This window comes from Oncorhynchus clarkii, chromosome 2, assembly GCF_045791955.1.
Source record: "Oncorhynchus clarkii lewisi isolate Uvic-CL-2024 chromosome 2, UVic_Ocla_1.0, whole genome shotgun sequence".
NCBI lineage: Eukaryota > Metazoa > Chordata > Actinopteri > Salmoniformes > Salmonidae > Oncorhynchus > Oncorhynchus clarkii.
The window spans coordinates 37,331,674-37,349,623 of NC_092148.1; the positions used below are offsets into that span (position 1 = coordinate 37,331,674).

Here is a 17,950-nt window from a genome sequence, read left to right on the forward strand (position 1 = left end):
GCAGTTTAGTCACCTCAACTTGCTCAACATTATTTATTACAAGATTTAGCTGAGGTTTAGGGTTTAGTGAATGATTTGTCCCAAATACAATGCTTTTAGTTTTAGAAATATTTAGGACTAACTTATTCCTTGCCAGCCACTCAAACTAACTGAAGCTCTTTAAGTGTTGCAGTCATTTCAGTTGCTGTAGTAGCTGACATGTATAGTGTTGAGTTGTCTGCATACATAGACACTGGCTTTCCTCAAAGCCAGTGGCAATTCATTAGTAGAGATTGAAAATATTAAATGGGCCTAGACAGCTGCAGGGAATTGATTCTAATCTAATCAGGGAATTCCTGATTCTACCTGAATTATGTTGGAGAGGCTTCCATTAAATAACCCACTCTGTGTTCTGTTAGACAGGTAACTCTTTATCCACAATATAGCAGGGGGAGTAAAGCCATAACACAAACATTTTTCCAGCAGTAGACTTGATTGATAATGTCAAAGGTTGCACTGAAGTCTAACAAAACAGCCCCCTCAATCTTTTTCTCATCAATTTTTCTCAGCCAATCAGTAATTTGTGTAAGTGCTGTGCTTGTCGAAAGTCTGTCTCTATATCCATGCTGAAAGTTTGTTCCAGAAGTTTACTAAGGGTTGGTAACAGGCTGATTGGTCAGCTATTTGAGCCATTAAAGGGGGATTTACTATACTTAGGTAGCGGAATGACTTGTGCTTCCCTCCAAGCCTGTGGGCACACACATTCTTTGTCCCCGTTTGTCCCCTTGCTCCTGTCTGTTCTTGTTCCTCCCAGTTTTGACCTTTCAACTCCCAGTTTTGACCTTTCAACCTGCCTTGAACCTGCCTGCCGATCTATACCTTGCCACACCTCTCTGGATTATTGACCTTTCTGCCTGCCCTGATCCTGAGACTGCCTGCCGTTCCGGACCTGTTGGACCCTTTCTGGATTTCTGACCTCTGCCTGCTGTCGTTTGCCTGCCTCTGTACTAGAAATAAACATTTGTTACTTCGACACTGTCTGCACCTGGGTCATACCCGAACCCTGATAGTTTCATAGTATAGTTTCTTCTTCTTTTTATTCAGTTTAGTCACATGATTTCTCAATTTGCAATACATTTGCTAACAGGTTGTGCAGACAGACTTATTTGCCATTCCTTTTGCCTCATCCTTCTCGTCCATACAATTTTTCAATTCCTCATCAATCCACGGGGATTTAACAGTTTTTACAGTCATTTTCTTAATGGGTGTATGCTTATTAGCAACTGGAATAAGCAATTTCATAAATGTGTCAAGTGTAGTGTCTGTTTTCTCATCATTACACACCACGGACCAACATATATTCTTTACATCAATAACATAGGAATAACTACAAAACTTCTTGTATGACCTCTTTTGAACTCTCATTCCTGTACTGTTTGCAAGTACCCTGGTAGGTTGACTGATAACCTGAACCAGGTTGCCGGCACTGGTTACAGTTTTAAGCTTTTTCTTGAGTGGGCAGCTTGATGAAAGCCAGTCAATATTTAACTCAACCAGAAAATATACCTCTCTGTTGATATCACATACATGATCAAGCATTTCACACATGTTATCCAGATACTGACTATTAGCACTTGGTGGTATATAGCAGCTTCCCACAAGAATGGCCTTTAGGTGAGGCAGATGAACCTGTAGCCAGTATTTAACATTATATTGTCTCTAAGCTTTACAGGAATATGGTTCTTTATATAGACCACAACAGTGCCTCCATTGGCATGTGTCTTTTCGGTAAATTGTATAACCATATATTGCTACCACTGTATCATCAAAGGTGATGATGAACCTGTAGCCATATTACTTTAACAGTATTTGACATGAGATCCTCTCTAAGCTTTACAGGAATGTGGTTAATAAATGTCCTATTATTCTATTCGCTTGATTGTAGTGAGTCTTATCATTGTGTTGTCTGTCTCAGCACAGCTTATGTTATCTTTCTTAATATCCATTTTTGTATCAGCCAACCATTTGTCCTATTCTATTATGTAATTATGATGTCTTGGGGGGTTTCTTTTGCATCTCTAACTTTTTTTCATTTTCATTTTTTTTTTAAATGACTCCATACTATTCTCTACACATTGCACAACGTTCCTGCCACACCTCTCACACAGTGAGACATCATTGGTTGACTGATTGATTGACTGAAACTGAGACAAAGGTCAGTGGTCTAATCACTCCTCTCAGGCAATCGGCTTGAAGAGCTGCAACCTTGCCCATAAGCGTCAATAGCACTGCTGTAAATACTGTAACCTCCCCCCTCTCTTTCTGTCTGTTCCTCCAAGGTGCTTGTTAATGTGGGGGTCGGATGATCGGTGCATTTTATGAAGTACGCATGCAGTTCCATTCTCCATGTGGCAGCATCCAGCAGAGATGCATGAAACTGTACATTTCTGTCAGTTCCTGCCCTGCAAACCTGGTTAACATAAGAGTTATCCCACGGGTTAGTGGGGGAATAGACACCACTGCGGGATATGACTGCTTGATTAAAGACATGCTGGACATTTCATGGTTGATTTGCATACGGCCACACATTCCTGATGAGGCCGACGCTGCTCGACGCCACACCCATGCACGCTGAATCCCATTAAACTCTCTACGCACGGAACCCTGAAATTCCAGAACATACGGTGATCGCTACATAAATAGTCATATTAAACATGAATGAAAATACAAGTGTCTCACATGTATCGAAAGCCTAAAATCTTGCTAATCCAACTGCGTTGTTAGATTTAAAAAAGTATTTACTGCAAAAGAATACGATGCGATTATCTGAGCATAGAGCCCCATAAAAAAAAACAATTTTAACCAGCACAGGCGTAACATATTCACAAACTGCATTAAAATAAATTGTTTACCTTTGACGATCTTCGTCTGTTTGCAATTCCAATGCTCATTGTTACACAATGAATGATCTTTTGTTTGATAAAATCCGTTTTTATAGCCTAACACAAAACATTTTGTGAACCGCTTGTGTAGTGAATTCCGTCTCATTCCATTTTCGACGACACATTCCAGGTAAATAACCCACACAGAACGTGACTTTTCCAGTCATGTTTGGTTTCACTGCAATCAACTGGGTTGTTTGTAACACAAGCAAACGTGATGGGCCATTTCGCGGGACGTATTGACTGAAAGAAACTGATTTGAAGACAACAAGTCATGACATCATTGTGCACCAATGATTTGCCCACTGTTTCATTGATTGACTGTCTTAACCAAATGACCGTCTTGAAATCTAGCTGGGTAGATAGCCAATGAGCTGAGCTAAACGGCAATAGGCCATGTTTATGTGTTGCAAGACCAACCCATGTAGTAAGCTCCAGCGTAAAGTGAGTCATTCGCTATTGAAGTTTCATACCGGAAGGAGAAACACATATTACGCACTGCATTGTTTGGTAAACGCGCAGATTCAGCTTTTTATATATCAATCATTATAGCGACTAAGTCAGGGAAAGCTAAATCTAAGTCTAGATATACAGATGTACACACAATTTTAGAATAAATTGATTGGGAAGGTGAGACAGAGATTGTTGTAGGACGATTCATTTAGCGATTGTGGAGGAATATTTTTTGAACGGGAGAGGACATCGTTTTGGACTGGTAAGTTATTATCATGCTAATGCCCTTCTTTGAAATTAATAATATAAAATATTATTTGTGATTTTTTTTAAATTTTAGAAGCAATATATAAACATGTAATGTCATGAAATGTGAGATGCGTGTCTGCCGCCCCATCCCAACCCACATGAAATAGCCTATTTAAGGCTGTTGAGGGGAGGGCAGGCCCACACAACAATGGCCAAAGTGAAATGGAGACAGTAGATACAGCTGGTCTGTTGTAATATAATAAAGACAGTAGATCTAGCTGGTCTGTCATAATATAATAGAGACAGTAGATCTAGCTGAAATGTCATAATATAAAAAGAGACAGTAGATCTAGCAGGTCATAATAATGTATTCAAACTTATGTTCCCTGTACTCTCTATTATACACTGCTCAAAAAAATAAAGGGAACACTAAAACAACACAATGTAACTCCAAGTCAATCACACTTCTGTGAAATCAAACTGTCCACTTAGGAAGCAACACTGATTGACAATAAATTGCACATGGTGTTGTGCAAATGGAATACCACAGACCACTTCTCAGTTCCTATGCTTCCTGAATGATGTTTTGGTCACTTTTGAATGCTGGCGGTGCTTTCACTCTAGTGGTAGCATGAGACGGAGTCTACAACCCACACAAGTGGCTCAGGTAGTGCAGCTCATCCAGGATGGCACATCAATGCGAGCTGTGGCAAGAAGGTTTGCTGTGTCTGTCAGCGTAGTGTCCAGAGCATGGAGGCGCTACCAGGAGACAGGCCAGTACATCAGGAGACGTGGAGGAGGCCGTAGGAGGGCAACAACCCAGCAGCAGGACCGCTACCTCCGCCTTTGTGCAAGGAGGAGCACTGCAAGAGCTCTGCAAAATGGCCTCCAGCAGGCCACAAATGTGCATGTGTCTGCTCAAACGGTCAGAAACAGACTCCATGAGGATGGTATGAGTGCCTGACGTCCACAGGTGGGGGTTGTGCTTACAGTCCAACACCGTGCAGGACGTTTGGCATTTGCCAGAGAACACCAAGATTGGCAAATTCGCCACTGGTGCCCTGTGCTCTTCACAGATGAAAGCAGGTTCACACTGAGCACGTGACAGACGTGACAGAGTCTGGAGACGCCGTGGAGAACGTTCTGGTGCCTGCAACATCCTCCAGCATGACCGGTTTGGCGGTCGGTCAGTCATGGTGTGGGGTGGCATTTCTTTGGGGGGCCGCACAGCACTCCATGTGCTCACCAGAGGTAGCCTGACTGCCATTAGGTACCGAGATGAGATCCTCAGACCCCTTGTGAGACCATATGCTGGTGCGGTTGGCCCTGGGTTCCTCCTAATGCAAGACAATGCTAGACCTCATGTGGCTGGAGTGTGTCAGCAGTTCCTGCAAGAGGAAGGCATTGATGCTATGGACTGGCCCCCCCGTTCCCCAGACCTGAATCCAATTGAGCACATTTGGGATATCATGTCTCGCTCCATCCACCAATGCCACGTTGCACCACACTGTCCAGGAGTTGGCGGATGCTTTAGTCCAGGTCTGGGAGGAGGTCCCTCAGGAGACCATCCGCCACCTCATCAGGAGCATGCCCAGGCGTTGTAGGGAGGTCATACAGGCACGTGGAGCCACACACACTACTGAGCCTCATTTTGACTTGTTTTAAGGACATTACATCAAAGTTGGATCAGCCTGTAGTGTGGTTTTCCACTTTAATTTTGAGTGTGACTCCAAATCCAGACCTCCATGGGTTGATCAATTTGATTTCCATTGATAATTTTTGTGTGATTTTGTTGTCAGCACATTCATCTACGTAATGAAAAAAGTATTCAATAAGAATATTTCATTCATTCAGATCTAGGATGTTATTTTAGTGTTCCCTTTATTTTTTTTTGAGCAGTGTATATATCTGTTTATTATACCTGTTGATACAGGGCTCATATGTGAAACTATTCTTATTGAACATTTTCTTTCACAGTGACACTGACTCCGAATGGGAGTCTTATCCGGTGTCCTGTGTGAATTTAAGTATGCTCTCTAATTCTCTCTTTCTCTCTCTCGGAGGACCTGATTCCTAGGATCATGCGTCAGGACTACCTGGCATGATGACTCCTTGATGTCCCCAGTCCACCTGGCCTTAGCGCTGTTCCAGTTTCAACTGTTCTGCCTGCGGCTATGGAACCCTAAACTGTTCATTTTTACTCTTGATGTGCTATTATAACACCCATGTTATTTTGTAAATGTATATATAAATATATATATTTTTTCATATATTGTTTAATTAATCATTATTTTTCCCCCCATTTTTTTTCCCAATTTTTTTTTTTTTGGGGGGGGGGGGGGGGGGGTGTTAGAATACCATTTTGGTATTTTGTATATAGTTACTTGGTTCAAAATGTATACCTTCACCAATTTGGCCACTTGGGTACATTTGGGCTACTTGTGTGGGACACCTGGGTGACTTCATGATAAATGTCATGTAGCACACTCATTTTGGAAGTTATCATTCAGAAACTTTGCACAAAGTACTGTTGCCCTCTTATATTTTTCACCGAAATTGTCCCCATCATCCTATCTGAATGTTTGTTTTATCTTGTTCATTTTAAAGATGATACAAAAATAAAAATAAAAACAGTATCGTTTTTTTCATTGTTTTATCTAAACCAGATCTATTGTGTTATATTCTCCTACATTCAATTCACATTTACACAAACGTCAGAGTGTTTTCTTTGAAATGGTACCAAGAATATGCATATCCTTGGTTCTGTGCCTGAGCTACAGGCTGTTAGATTTGGGTATGTCTTCAGGCGGAAATTGCACAAAGTAGGGGGGAGCTCTAAGAGGTTTTAATAATCCTAGGAAGGCTTCCACACTTTGGAGTTTTTCCAAAACACCCACAGCTTCTGGACAGCTTCAGCATCTCATTTGAACAAACATGCACCTAAGAAGAGCAGGCACTGTCTGCTTAGAAAGGCAGTGTTGTTGGCTAGTACACTGATAATCTAAGGATTGTAATCCAGGGAGGATAACATCACACATTAAGACTTGAGATGTCTCACCCCCCAGTCCTTGTTTCTTATACTTGCTGATACAGATACCCCATCCACAAAGTGAAAGTGATACTTGCATTGGATACCATAGTGGATACCAGGTTAGCACCTGAGAATACTTCAATACTCTGAAGCATAATAAGAGCAGGAACTCACCACGCAGGAGGTCAGAAGAGGCGTAGGGTGAGTTGTGTGTCCTGAAGAGCTGCCAGTCAAAGTCATCCTCCTCCCCTTGGGTGAAGTCACACAGACTGGGCTCAGAATCCTCGTCAAAGGTGCAGCCTGCTGCTGAGGAGAGAGAGAAGGAGATGACATTAAGTGGGAGGTCACACATGATGAAGTAAATGGCATTCAATATCAAGGGATTAATGAATTATATATTTTTTATGGACTGCACATAATCACATTTAATTAGATTTCCTAGGATTAAAAAGATTTAAGCCCAAAATGGACACACAGTTCAGCCATGGCCACCATAAATCAGTAATTGCATCTGATTTGTATATTCCTGATAATAACATAAAGCTCCATAGAGAATAAAGGGAATGTTGCAGTAGGTGAGAACCCACCATCAATCCCCAACAACACCTGCCTTCACTTCAGAAACGTTCCACTATCAGTAGTTATTATTACAGTGTTGTTGTGTACTGGCTCATTTGGGCTACGATATTTCACCACGATATCCCTCTGATCCTCTTTCTTTTACTAGTAAAGTTAAATTAAATAATTAACAAACCCGTTTGAAAAACTAACTATACTGAAACCATTATTTATGACTTTGCCACGAACAGCACCGCAGATGCGGGCGCGTTTGAGTGGTAAGGCTAAAGCAACTGACTGTAGACGACAAGTTGGGGTAGGTGCATCTACTGAAAGTCAGACACTAATGTGGTTTTCCAACAGCAAGGCTAAGATCAACATGGCAGTGTTGCCATTGTTTATAATGTCTGAATATCAAATGTATTTGTGTGTGTGTATATATATATATATATATATATATATATATATATATATATATATATATATATATATACATATATATATATACACAGTGCCTTGCGAAAGTATTCGGCCCCCTTGAACTTTGCGATCTTTTGCCACATTTCAGGCTTCAAACATAAAGATATAAAACTGTATTTTTTTGTGAAGAATCAACAACAAGTGAGACACAATCATGAAGTGGAACAACATTTATTGGATATTTCAAACTTTTTTAACAAATCAAAAACGGAAAAATTGGGCGTGCAAAATTATTCAGCCCCCTTAAGTTAATACTTTGTAGCGCCACCTTTTGCTGCGATTACAGCTGTAAGTCGCTTGGGGTATGTCTCTATCAGTTTTGCACATCGAGAGACTGACATTTTTTCCCATTCCTCCTTGCAAAACAGCTCGAGCTCAGTGAGGTTGGATGGAGAGCATTTGTGAACAGCAGTTTTCAGTTCTTTCAACAGATTCTCGATTGGATTCAGGTCTGGACTTTGACTTGGCCATTCTAACACCTGGATATGTTTATTTTTGAACCATTCCATTGTAGATTTTGCTTTATGTTTTGGATCATTGTCTTGTTGGAAGACAAATCTCCATCCCAGTCTCAGGTCTTTTGCAGACTCTCAGGTTTTCTTCCAGAATGGTCCTGTATTTGGCTCCATCCATCTTCCCATCAATTTTAACCATCTTCCCTGTCCCTGCTGAAGAAAAGCAGGCCCAAACCATGATGCTGCCACCACCATGTTTGACAGTGGGGATGGTGTGTTGCTTTTACGCCAAACATAACGTTTTGCATTGTTGCCAAAAAGTTCCATTTTGGTTTCCTCTGACCAGAGCACCTTCTTCCACGTTTGGTGTCTCCCAGGTGGCTTGTGGCAAACTTTAACCGACACTTTTTATGGATATCTTTAAGAAATGGCTTTCTTCTTGCCACTCTTCCATAAAGGCCAGATTTGTGCAATATACGACTGATTGTTGTCCTATGGACAGAGTCTCCCACCTCAGCTGTAGATCTCTGCAGTTCATCCAGAGTGATCATGGGCCTCTTGGCTGCATCTCTGATCAGTCTTCTCCTTGTATGAGCTGAAAGTTTAGAGGGACGGCCAGGTCTTGGTAGATTTGCAGTGGTCTGATACTCCTTCCATTTCAATATTATCGCTTGCACAGTGCTCCTTGGGATGTTTAAAGCTTGGGACATGTTTTTGTATCCAAATCCGGCTTTAAACTTCTTCACAACAGTATCTTGGACCTGCCTGGTGTGTTCCTTGTTCTTCATGATGCTCTCTGCGCTTTTAACGGACCTCTGAGACTATCACAGTGCAGGTGCATTTATACGGAGACTTGATTACACACAGGTGGATTGTATTTATCATCATTAGTCATTTAGGTCAACATTGGATCATTCAGAGATCCTCACTGAACTTCTGGAGAGAGTTTGCTGCACTGAAAGTAAAGCGGCTGAATAATTTTGCACGCCCAATTTTTCAGTTTTTGATTTGTTAAAAAAGTTTGAAATATCCAATAAATGTCGTTACACTTCATGATTGTGTCCCACTTGTTGTTGATTCTTCACACAAAAATACAGTTTTATATCTTTATGTTTGAAGCCTGAAATGTGGCAAAAGGTCGCAAAGTTCAAGGGGGCCGAATACTTTCGCAAGGCACTGTATATATATATATATATATATATATATATATATATATATATATATATATATATATATATATATATATATATATATGCACTGTACATATACAGTGCCTTTGGAAAGTATTCAATTTTGTTACGTTACAGCCTTATTCTACAATTGATTAAAATAATAATAATCCACAGCAATCTACAAACCATATCCCATGATGGAAAAGAGAAAATAGGTTTAGAAATGTTTGTAAAATTTATACAAATAAAAACAAATATATTTTTTTACATAAGTATTCAGACACTTCACTATGAGACTATAAATTGAGCTCAGGTGGATCCTGTTTCCACTGATCATCCTTGAAATGTTTCTACAAATTGATTGGAGTTCACCTGTGGTAAATTCAATTGATTGAATATGATTTGGAAAGGCTGTCTATATAAGGCTCCACTGTTGACAGTGCATGTCAGAGCAAAAACCAAGCTATCAGGTTAAATAAATTGTCAGTAGATGTTCTCTGCAGCACTCCACCAATCAGGCCTTTATGGTAGAGTGGCCAGACGGAAGGCACTCCTCAGTAAAAAGGCACATGACAGCTTGACAACTCCGCATGGAGTTTACCAAAAAGCAAACAAGATTCTCTGGTCTGATGAAACCAAGATTGAAATCTTTGGCCTGAATATCAAGTGTCACATCTGGAGGAAACCTGGCACCATCCCTACTGTGAAGCATTGGGGTGGCAGCATCATGCTGTGGGGATGTTATTCAGTGGCAGGGACTGGGAGACTAGTCAGGATGGAGGGAAAGATGAACAGAGAAAAGTATAGAGAGGGATCCTTGATGAAAACCTTCTCCAGAGCGCGCAGGATCTCAGAGTGGGGCAAAGGTTCTCCTTGCAAAAGGACAATGACCCTAAGCACACAGCCAAGACTACACAGGCGTGGCTTCGGAACAAGTCTCTGAATGTCCTTGAGTGGCCCAACCAGAGCCCGGACATGAACCCAATCGAACATCTCTGGAGAGACCTGAAAATAGCTGTGCAGCAACGCTCCCCATCCAACCTGACAGGGCTTGAGAGGATCTGCAGAGAAGAATTGGAGCAACTCCCTAAATACAGGTGTGCCAAGCTTGCAGCGTCATGAAGACTCAATGCTGTAATCGCTGCCAAAGGTGCTTCAACAAAGTACTGAAAAAAGGGTCTGAAAATGTATGTAAATTAGATATTTCAGTTTTTTTATTTTAATGAATTAGCAAAAATGTCTAAAAACCTGTTTTGGCTTTATCAGTGTGGGTTATTGTGCGAAGATTGATGAGGGAAAAAACTATTGAATCCATTTTTGAATAAAGCTGTAATGTAACAAAATGTGAAAAAAGACAAGGGGCCTGAATAATTTCTGAAGGCACTGTAAATCGCAGCTAATTGGTTCCTGTTTCAGTCATGTCTTTGTTCACTTTCTCGTGAGTCAAACAAACACACCCTAATGGTTGGTTGACAATAGAGCCTCCCACAATGCAGGTGATGGCTGCAGGAAGAGGTTGGGGAAGAGCAACTGCACAAACTTGCAATTGACTGCAGGCAATACTTCATGACCTTTGATCACAGGATTGTTGTAAAGTTCATGCAGTTGGCATGTAGGTGCAAAATCAGACAATTTTCATTCTCAGAATGTGACACACTTTGAATGGCAAAAGTCATCGGCTTAAAATTGCCCCTTGAGATGCTCATCCCATTGAGATGAGCATGATGCAAGACTTTTCTCTCACACAGAAGTATCTGCGCATGTGCATGGGGTGCACTTCACACTGCTACAACGTGCAGTCTACAGGACCACAACAATGGAACAAACGCTCCTGGTTGTTGGGAAATTGACCCACTACTACTGTTTACTATGTGAATCTACATCATCTCGCTGAGTCTACTTTTAAACACCTAAACTATGACCTGACCCAGGCAACAAGATGGCGCCGGAGGAGATGGCCGCTGTTTTACGGTCTCCTAACCAATTGTGCAATTGTGCTATTATGTGTTCTTTTCGCGATATTTGTCAATTATTTTGTACATAATGTTTCTGCAACTGTGTCTTACGGCAGAAAATAGCCTCTGGGTATCAGGACAGCGATCACTCACCTCGGATTAGACAAATACTTTTTCAACAACAAGCAGGACTCACGATATTTTTCAAACACCCCATAGGGCAGACATCCCAAATATCCGCAAAAGGAAGCGTCGCAGAAGACGAACAGCCAGATGCCTCGTCTGGACCCGCAGAAGGCGAGTAGGAAAGCTGCCGTTACTGTTAATATTACTCGCCAACGTGCAATCATTGGACAATACACTAGACGAGGTACGATCACGAATATCCTACCAACGGGACATCAAAAACTGTAATATCCCATGTTTCACGGAATCGTGGCTGAATGACGACATGGATATTCAGCTAGCGGGATATACGCAGCACCGGCAGGATAAAACAGCACAGTAAGACGAGGGGGGGGGGGGGGGGGGGGTATTTGTGCATATTTTTAAACAACAGCTGGTGCACGAAATCTAAGGAAGTCTCTAGATTTTGCTCGCCTGAAGTAGAGAATATTGTGATAAATTGCAGGCCACACTACTTGCCTAGAGAGTTCTCAGCTATACTTTTCATGGCTGTTTATTTACCACCACAAACAGATGCTGGCACTAAGACCGCACTCAGTCAGTTGTATAAGGAAATAAGCAAACAGGAAACCATTCACCCAGAGGTGGCACTCCTAGTGGCCGGAGACTTTAATGCAGGGAAACTTAAATCAGTTCTACCAAATTTCTATCAACATGTTAAATGTGCAACCAGAGGGGAAAGAAATTCTAGATCACCTGTACTCCACACACAGACGAGTTCAAAGCTCTCCCTCGCCCTCCATTTGGTAAATCCGAACACAACTCCATCCTCCTGATTCCTGCTTAAAAGCAAAAATTAAAGCAGGAAGCACCAGTGACTTGGTCTATAAAAAAGTGGTCAGATGAAGCAGATGCTAAACTACAGGACTGTTTTGCTATCACAGACTGGAACATGTTCCGGGATTCTTCCGATGACATTGTGGAGTACACCACATCAGTCACTGGCATTATCAAAAAGTCCATCGAGGACGTCGTCCCCACAGTGACTGTACGTACATACCCCAACAGCCATGGATTATAGGCAACATTCGCACTGAGCTAAAGGGTAGAGCTGCCGCTTTCAAGGTGCGGGACTCTAACCCGTAACCTTACAAGAAATCCAGCTATGCCCTGCGACGAACCATCAAACAGGCAACGCGTCAATACAGGGCTAAGATTGAATCATTCTACACAGTCTCCGGCTCTCGTCGGATGTGGCAGGGATTGCAAACTAATACAGACTACAAAGGGAAGCACACCTGCAATCTGCCCAGTGACACAAGCCTACCAGACGAGCTAAATCACTTCTATGCTCGCTTTGAGGCAAGCAACACTGAGGCATGCATGAGAGCATCAGCTGTTCTGGACGACTGTGTGATCATGCGCTCCGTAGCCGAAGTGAGTAAGACCTTTAAACAGGTCAACAGGTGATGAGGGTAGGTAGCAACACATCTGCCACGCTGATCCTCAACACCGAAGCTCCCCAGGGGTGCGTGCTCAGTCCCCTCCTGTACTGCCTGTTCACCCACAACTGCATGGCCAGGCATGACTTCAACATCATCATTAAGTTTGCAGACGACACAACAGTGGTAGGCGTGATCACCGACAACGACAAGACAGCCTATAGGGAGGAGGTCAGAGACCTGGTCGGGTGGTGCCAGTATAACAACCTATCCCTCAATGTAACCAAGAAGGCCCTAAAAATTGTCAAAGACTCCACCCACCCCAGTAATAGACTGTTCTCTCAACTACCGCATGGCAAGTGGTACCGGAGCGCCAAGTCTAGGTTGTATTTGGCGCACGTGACAAATAAACTTTGATTTGAGCACCTTATGCATTTCCCCACAGTGGAAAGAACTGACATCCCCCAAAACACAAAAACTATAAAAATACATAAATGGCTCCTAGCCTCCCATGCATAGGCTACTTTCTGTCCCACACACCAAAACTAAAAATAATATGACAACAAAATAAATGTTTTTATAAAACTTTAGCTAAATGAAAATGAGTAAAATGGATCGGAAAACTAACTGAAACAACAATAAAAAACGTTAAACTAATAGAAATAAAAACAAACATAAAAACACAAACCTTGCAACACACACACACATAAACACACAGATCCTGGCAAAGGCAATGATGGCCCCCTGCTTTTGAAAAGAATTCCCCTTCCCATAAAACACAAACAAACTACAGCGCACATCCCCTAAACACAGCCACATAAACACACACACTAATAACGTTGGGGAGGGAGAGAGGGATGGCAACCAGGGGACTGTGATTATTATTGTACTGTAATACATCACAACATGCTACATTCCACATACCAAAAAGCAAAATATTTCCAAATTATATTTAATAGCCAGGGCTTTTAAGGCCCTTGGGCATAATTTGCTTCCGTCTCCTCTCAGAGCATCTGTTGCCATCTCACACATTAGCCCAGTGTTGTGAAAATTACAGGCTAGAAGTGGGCAGCCACTGATTCCCCCAGCCAGAGTTGGAGCGCGACAGTGAGAGCCTAGAGACGCATCGGTGCTACTGATGGGGATGACTAGAACCAGACCCTCAAGGTCACCCTGCTGGTCCACTGCTTTATTAACACTCATTCTGGACTCTAATCCACCATTAAGCAAATGGTTCAAATGTGACCATTTTGCCATTAAGCAGCAGACGCACGGACTACAGTCAACTTTAAAGCAATTTTACAGCTGATGAACAAGAGGACACCAAAACCATTACAGATCATTGGCAATTTTGTTGTCTGGAAGTTCAAATGTTACAGGCAATCATAAAAAAAGTTGGTTTGGTCTACTAACTAGATGGTTCATTCCAAGCCTGTAAGAACAGATAGCAGACATACTGTGGACTTAAGGAATTCCATAATAAAGCTGCCAGACGAATCGTCTGCCAGACGATTTATTCAGTGGAGCGCAAACGCACAGGAGTCAGCCTTGCTCACCTCCTCCAACCTCCATTACATTTCGATGATAATATGCTAAAACTGGAAACTATAGCATTGTAATTGGTAGCAGAGAGTAGTAGCAGCCCAGCCAGAGAGCCAACAGAGTAATGAATGTTGAGTTGGGCTAGGTTTCTCCTCTTCTTCACCCCGGGGAGCTGATTTATGGGCCATGCTAAGCCGTTACTGAAGGGATCCACATGGCGAGGGCCAGGGTTAATTGTCCTGCACAGGGATCTATTTCTAATAGAACAGCCAAAGATATGGGACCTGACACATCCAAACGCTGCCAGTATATTATTCCTTACTGGAGCTATAAATGAAGCATGCTGATTTCTCCCCACAGGGACCAATCAGGCGAGAGCTGGAGCATCATGCCTGGAGTGTCTTCTTTTCTGCTCTGACTGGTCTATATAGTGTATGGCCCAGCCCGGCCTTCACATTTCAATTCTGCCCTCTCCCTCTCTCTTTCCCGCCATCCCTCCCTCCATGACAGCGGTGTCTCTATCCCGCTAAGTAATTACATTATAATTTGGCATCAGGCACAGCGTGAACCTAAATATGATGTTTGAGACAGTGCCAAGGTTAAAAGGTGAAGTTTTAAAGTGCATTTACATCCAATTCTATATATTTTGCCATGTCTAATGTGTATTCATGTGATATTTGAGTGACTCAAACTTTATTACAAAATCTTTGGGCTAACAAACCTAGCTGACATGGGCTAGTTGATCTGTTCCATTTCTGACAAGTTATAAATAGTTCTCTAAGGTATGCAATGACTGAGGAATACTGATGATGCACTACATCATTTTGAAATGTCACCTTGTGTATTTTACTATTACAACTTTCAAGAGTAAAAAAAAAAAAAAAACTGTGCGCCCCACAGTTTGGTAACCACTACCCTAGAAAAACTAAATGACCCTTCTAAACTTCAAATGAAATGGAACACATTACTGTACACTTTCTGTTTTTGTATCTTAAAATTCTTAAATATGCTCAGAACTAGACTTCTGTGTAAGTTATTGTTAGGAAAATTATGATATAATGACTGAACAATAGTCTTGTTTTAAATGAAACTGTAACTAAGTAAACTTGTACTCTGTTTTATTATATCTGATTAACAATATGAGTTCATAAGTAGGGATTGTGTGACACGGACAAGGAGTAATTAAAGTTAATGAACACCATTCCAACTAGGAAGAAAGGAATGGTTTGTGGATTAAGTAAACAGAAAAGGTAGTTAACCTATGGTTGAACCGACGAAACTGAGCTCTGGGGTGTTTTAGATAAGTGCATTCCTAGGTTTTCTGTTAATTAGAACTGTCAGCTAAGTGGTGATCGATAATGGTGAGGGATCAAAAGTTAATTCAGTTGTGTTGTGTGTCCTGTATATGTGCTAGTGGGTCAGAATTAACTTTTAAAGTTCCCTTTGTCTCGGTCGAGAGGAGGAGATTAATTTTACAAGCAATGAAATTACGTCATGTTATTGTATATAAACTGTTGCTCGTGGTAACGTGGCAGCGCGCTCCGAGAATAAATTCTGTTACCTATTATTGATAATACTGGTCTCTGTCTATTTTATGCAAACAAGAATCTTACAAATTCTCATAAAATAGATTAAGGGAATTCAATTAATGAAAACACATTGGTATAATTAAATTACAGTAACAGTTATTATACCATCTATTTATAAGAGTATACATGAACCTGCATCCCCTTTATGAAAAGACAACCTCTTCAGCATCCCAGTAATCATAATAACTTCACAAATCCACTGGTACTGTTGCCATGACTCTCAGGGTATTACCAAAGAAAAGAGCAAGGTGCAAACAGAATAGAAAGTTGTCAGAAGCTCACAAGGATACAATGTCACTGAATAAAGATGTCATAGGGGGGCAATTTGTTCAACAATTTGCTCCCCCTTTGACATGTGCATTCAAATCAGGGATTGGGCTGTCTGTCTCCCTGGATCAGTCTATTCTCAATGTCATATGTAGCTTCACAAATTAGACTTCACATGTCTTTGCTCATCTGTTTGTGGCATCCCTGCTTTACCACATAATGAGGTGTTTGCTATGCACAGTTGGCATTGCTAGTGAATCCCTGATTATCCTCTCTATTTACATATGCTGTATTCAGGGTGTAGCATGCATTCGCTCATTTAAGGGGACACTGTCCACTTGGATAGAGTCTTGGAGAAAATGCTGCTTATGTTATATAAAACAAACCAAGTGCCAAAGCAGATCCTAACATCAACACCACCGCCACCCAATTACACACACACGTGCACGCACACACAAATCCGCACACAAAGCCCAAACAAAATTCATATGCAACTTTAACCAATTCACAAACTTTTGCTCAGCCTTCATGCCCCTCTCATCTCTCAGCACACACCCTCAGTTATAACTAGTTCACAGGCGCTACGGGTAATGAATCCCCACCGATTAAAATAAATGCTGGCGTCACCAAGCCACCTGGGAAACAAATTAAATGAGGATATGCTAACTAGCTGTCCACACGATTAAAACCTGAGCACACATCTGAGAGGCCTGTGGAGAGACATTCCATTCATGTTATTCTCCCAGTTCTTCAGTGTCAGATCAGATGGTCAGGAAAAAACACAGTCCCTACTCATTTATTTTTACTTAACATTTAAGTCTCAATGAGGTCAAAATACCTATTTTTATCTCTCATACCTTCTTCACTGTTACGTGGATAGGGACACTTACCCATGCACACATCTTAACACTATATGGGGTCTATGTAGCTGGATCCAGATATGGTCTATTGTGTAACACCAGTTACAGGAGGATAGTGGTTGGCAAGGTTGCTGGTCTAATTTGCATTACATAAAATAGAGTGTCCATAATATTTAGCTATTTACACATCCATCCCCACTGCATACAACATTAAATAATGTATCTGGCTCCCCGGGCATTAATAATTCAGTCTAACCTCATAAGGAGGATGGGGAATTCTCTCAACAGGCTGCTGCACTGCACTCATTCTTTGTCACTGAGTTGAATAGTATACACTGAGTGTACAATATATTAGGAACACTTGGTCTTTCCATGACATAGACTGACCAGGTGAATCCAGGTGAAAGCTATGATCAATTATGTTCTGTCACTTGTTACATCCACTTCAAATCAGTGTAGATGAAGGGGGGAGAAAGGATAAAGAAGGATTTTTAAGCCTTGAGACGATTGAGACATTGATTGTGTACGTGTGCCATTCAGATCGTGAATGGGAAAAACAAAAGATTAAAGTACCTTTGAACAGGGTATGTGCACCAGTTTGAGTATGTCAAGAACTGCAATGCTGCCGGGTTTTTCACGCTCAACAGTTTCACATGTGTATCAAGAATGGTTAAAAAGGACATCCAGCCAACTGTGGGACTCACTGGAGTCAACATGGGAAAGCATCCCGGTGGAAAACGTTCGACATGCCCCAACGAATTTAGGCTGGGGGGGTGCCACTCAATATTAGGAAAGTCTTCTTAATGTTTGGTACACTCAGTGTAGAGTCATATTGAAAGCTATTGTGGTT

The 17,950-nt window shown here is 41.6% G+C and overlaps 1 protein-coding gene across 2 annotated transcripts in view; it reads right to left on the minus strand.

Annotated features, from left to right (window-relative positions):
• LOC139367656 (receptor-type tyrosine-protein phosphatase U-like) overlaps positions 1 to 17,950 on the minus strand; it is a 343,935-nt gene that overhangs the window by 250,044 nt on the left and 75,941 nt on the right. The window contains exon 2 of one of the 2 annotated variants that reach the window (XM_071105929.1): positions 6,829 to 6,960. In XM_071105929.1, coding sequence (XP_070962030.1) covers positions 6,829 to 6,960 — 132 coding nt within the window. The remainder of the gene's footprint in view (positions 1 to 6,828; positions 6,961 to 17,950) is intronic. The other variant, XM_071105938.1, reaches the window with a different exon arrangement.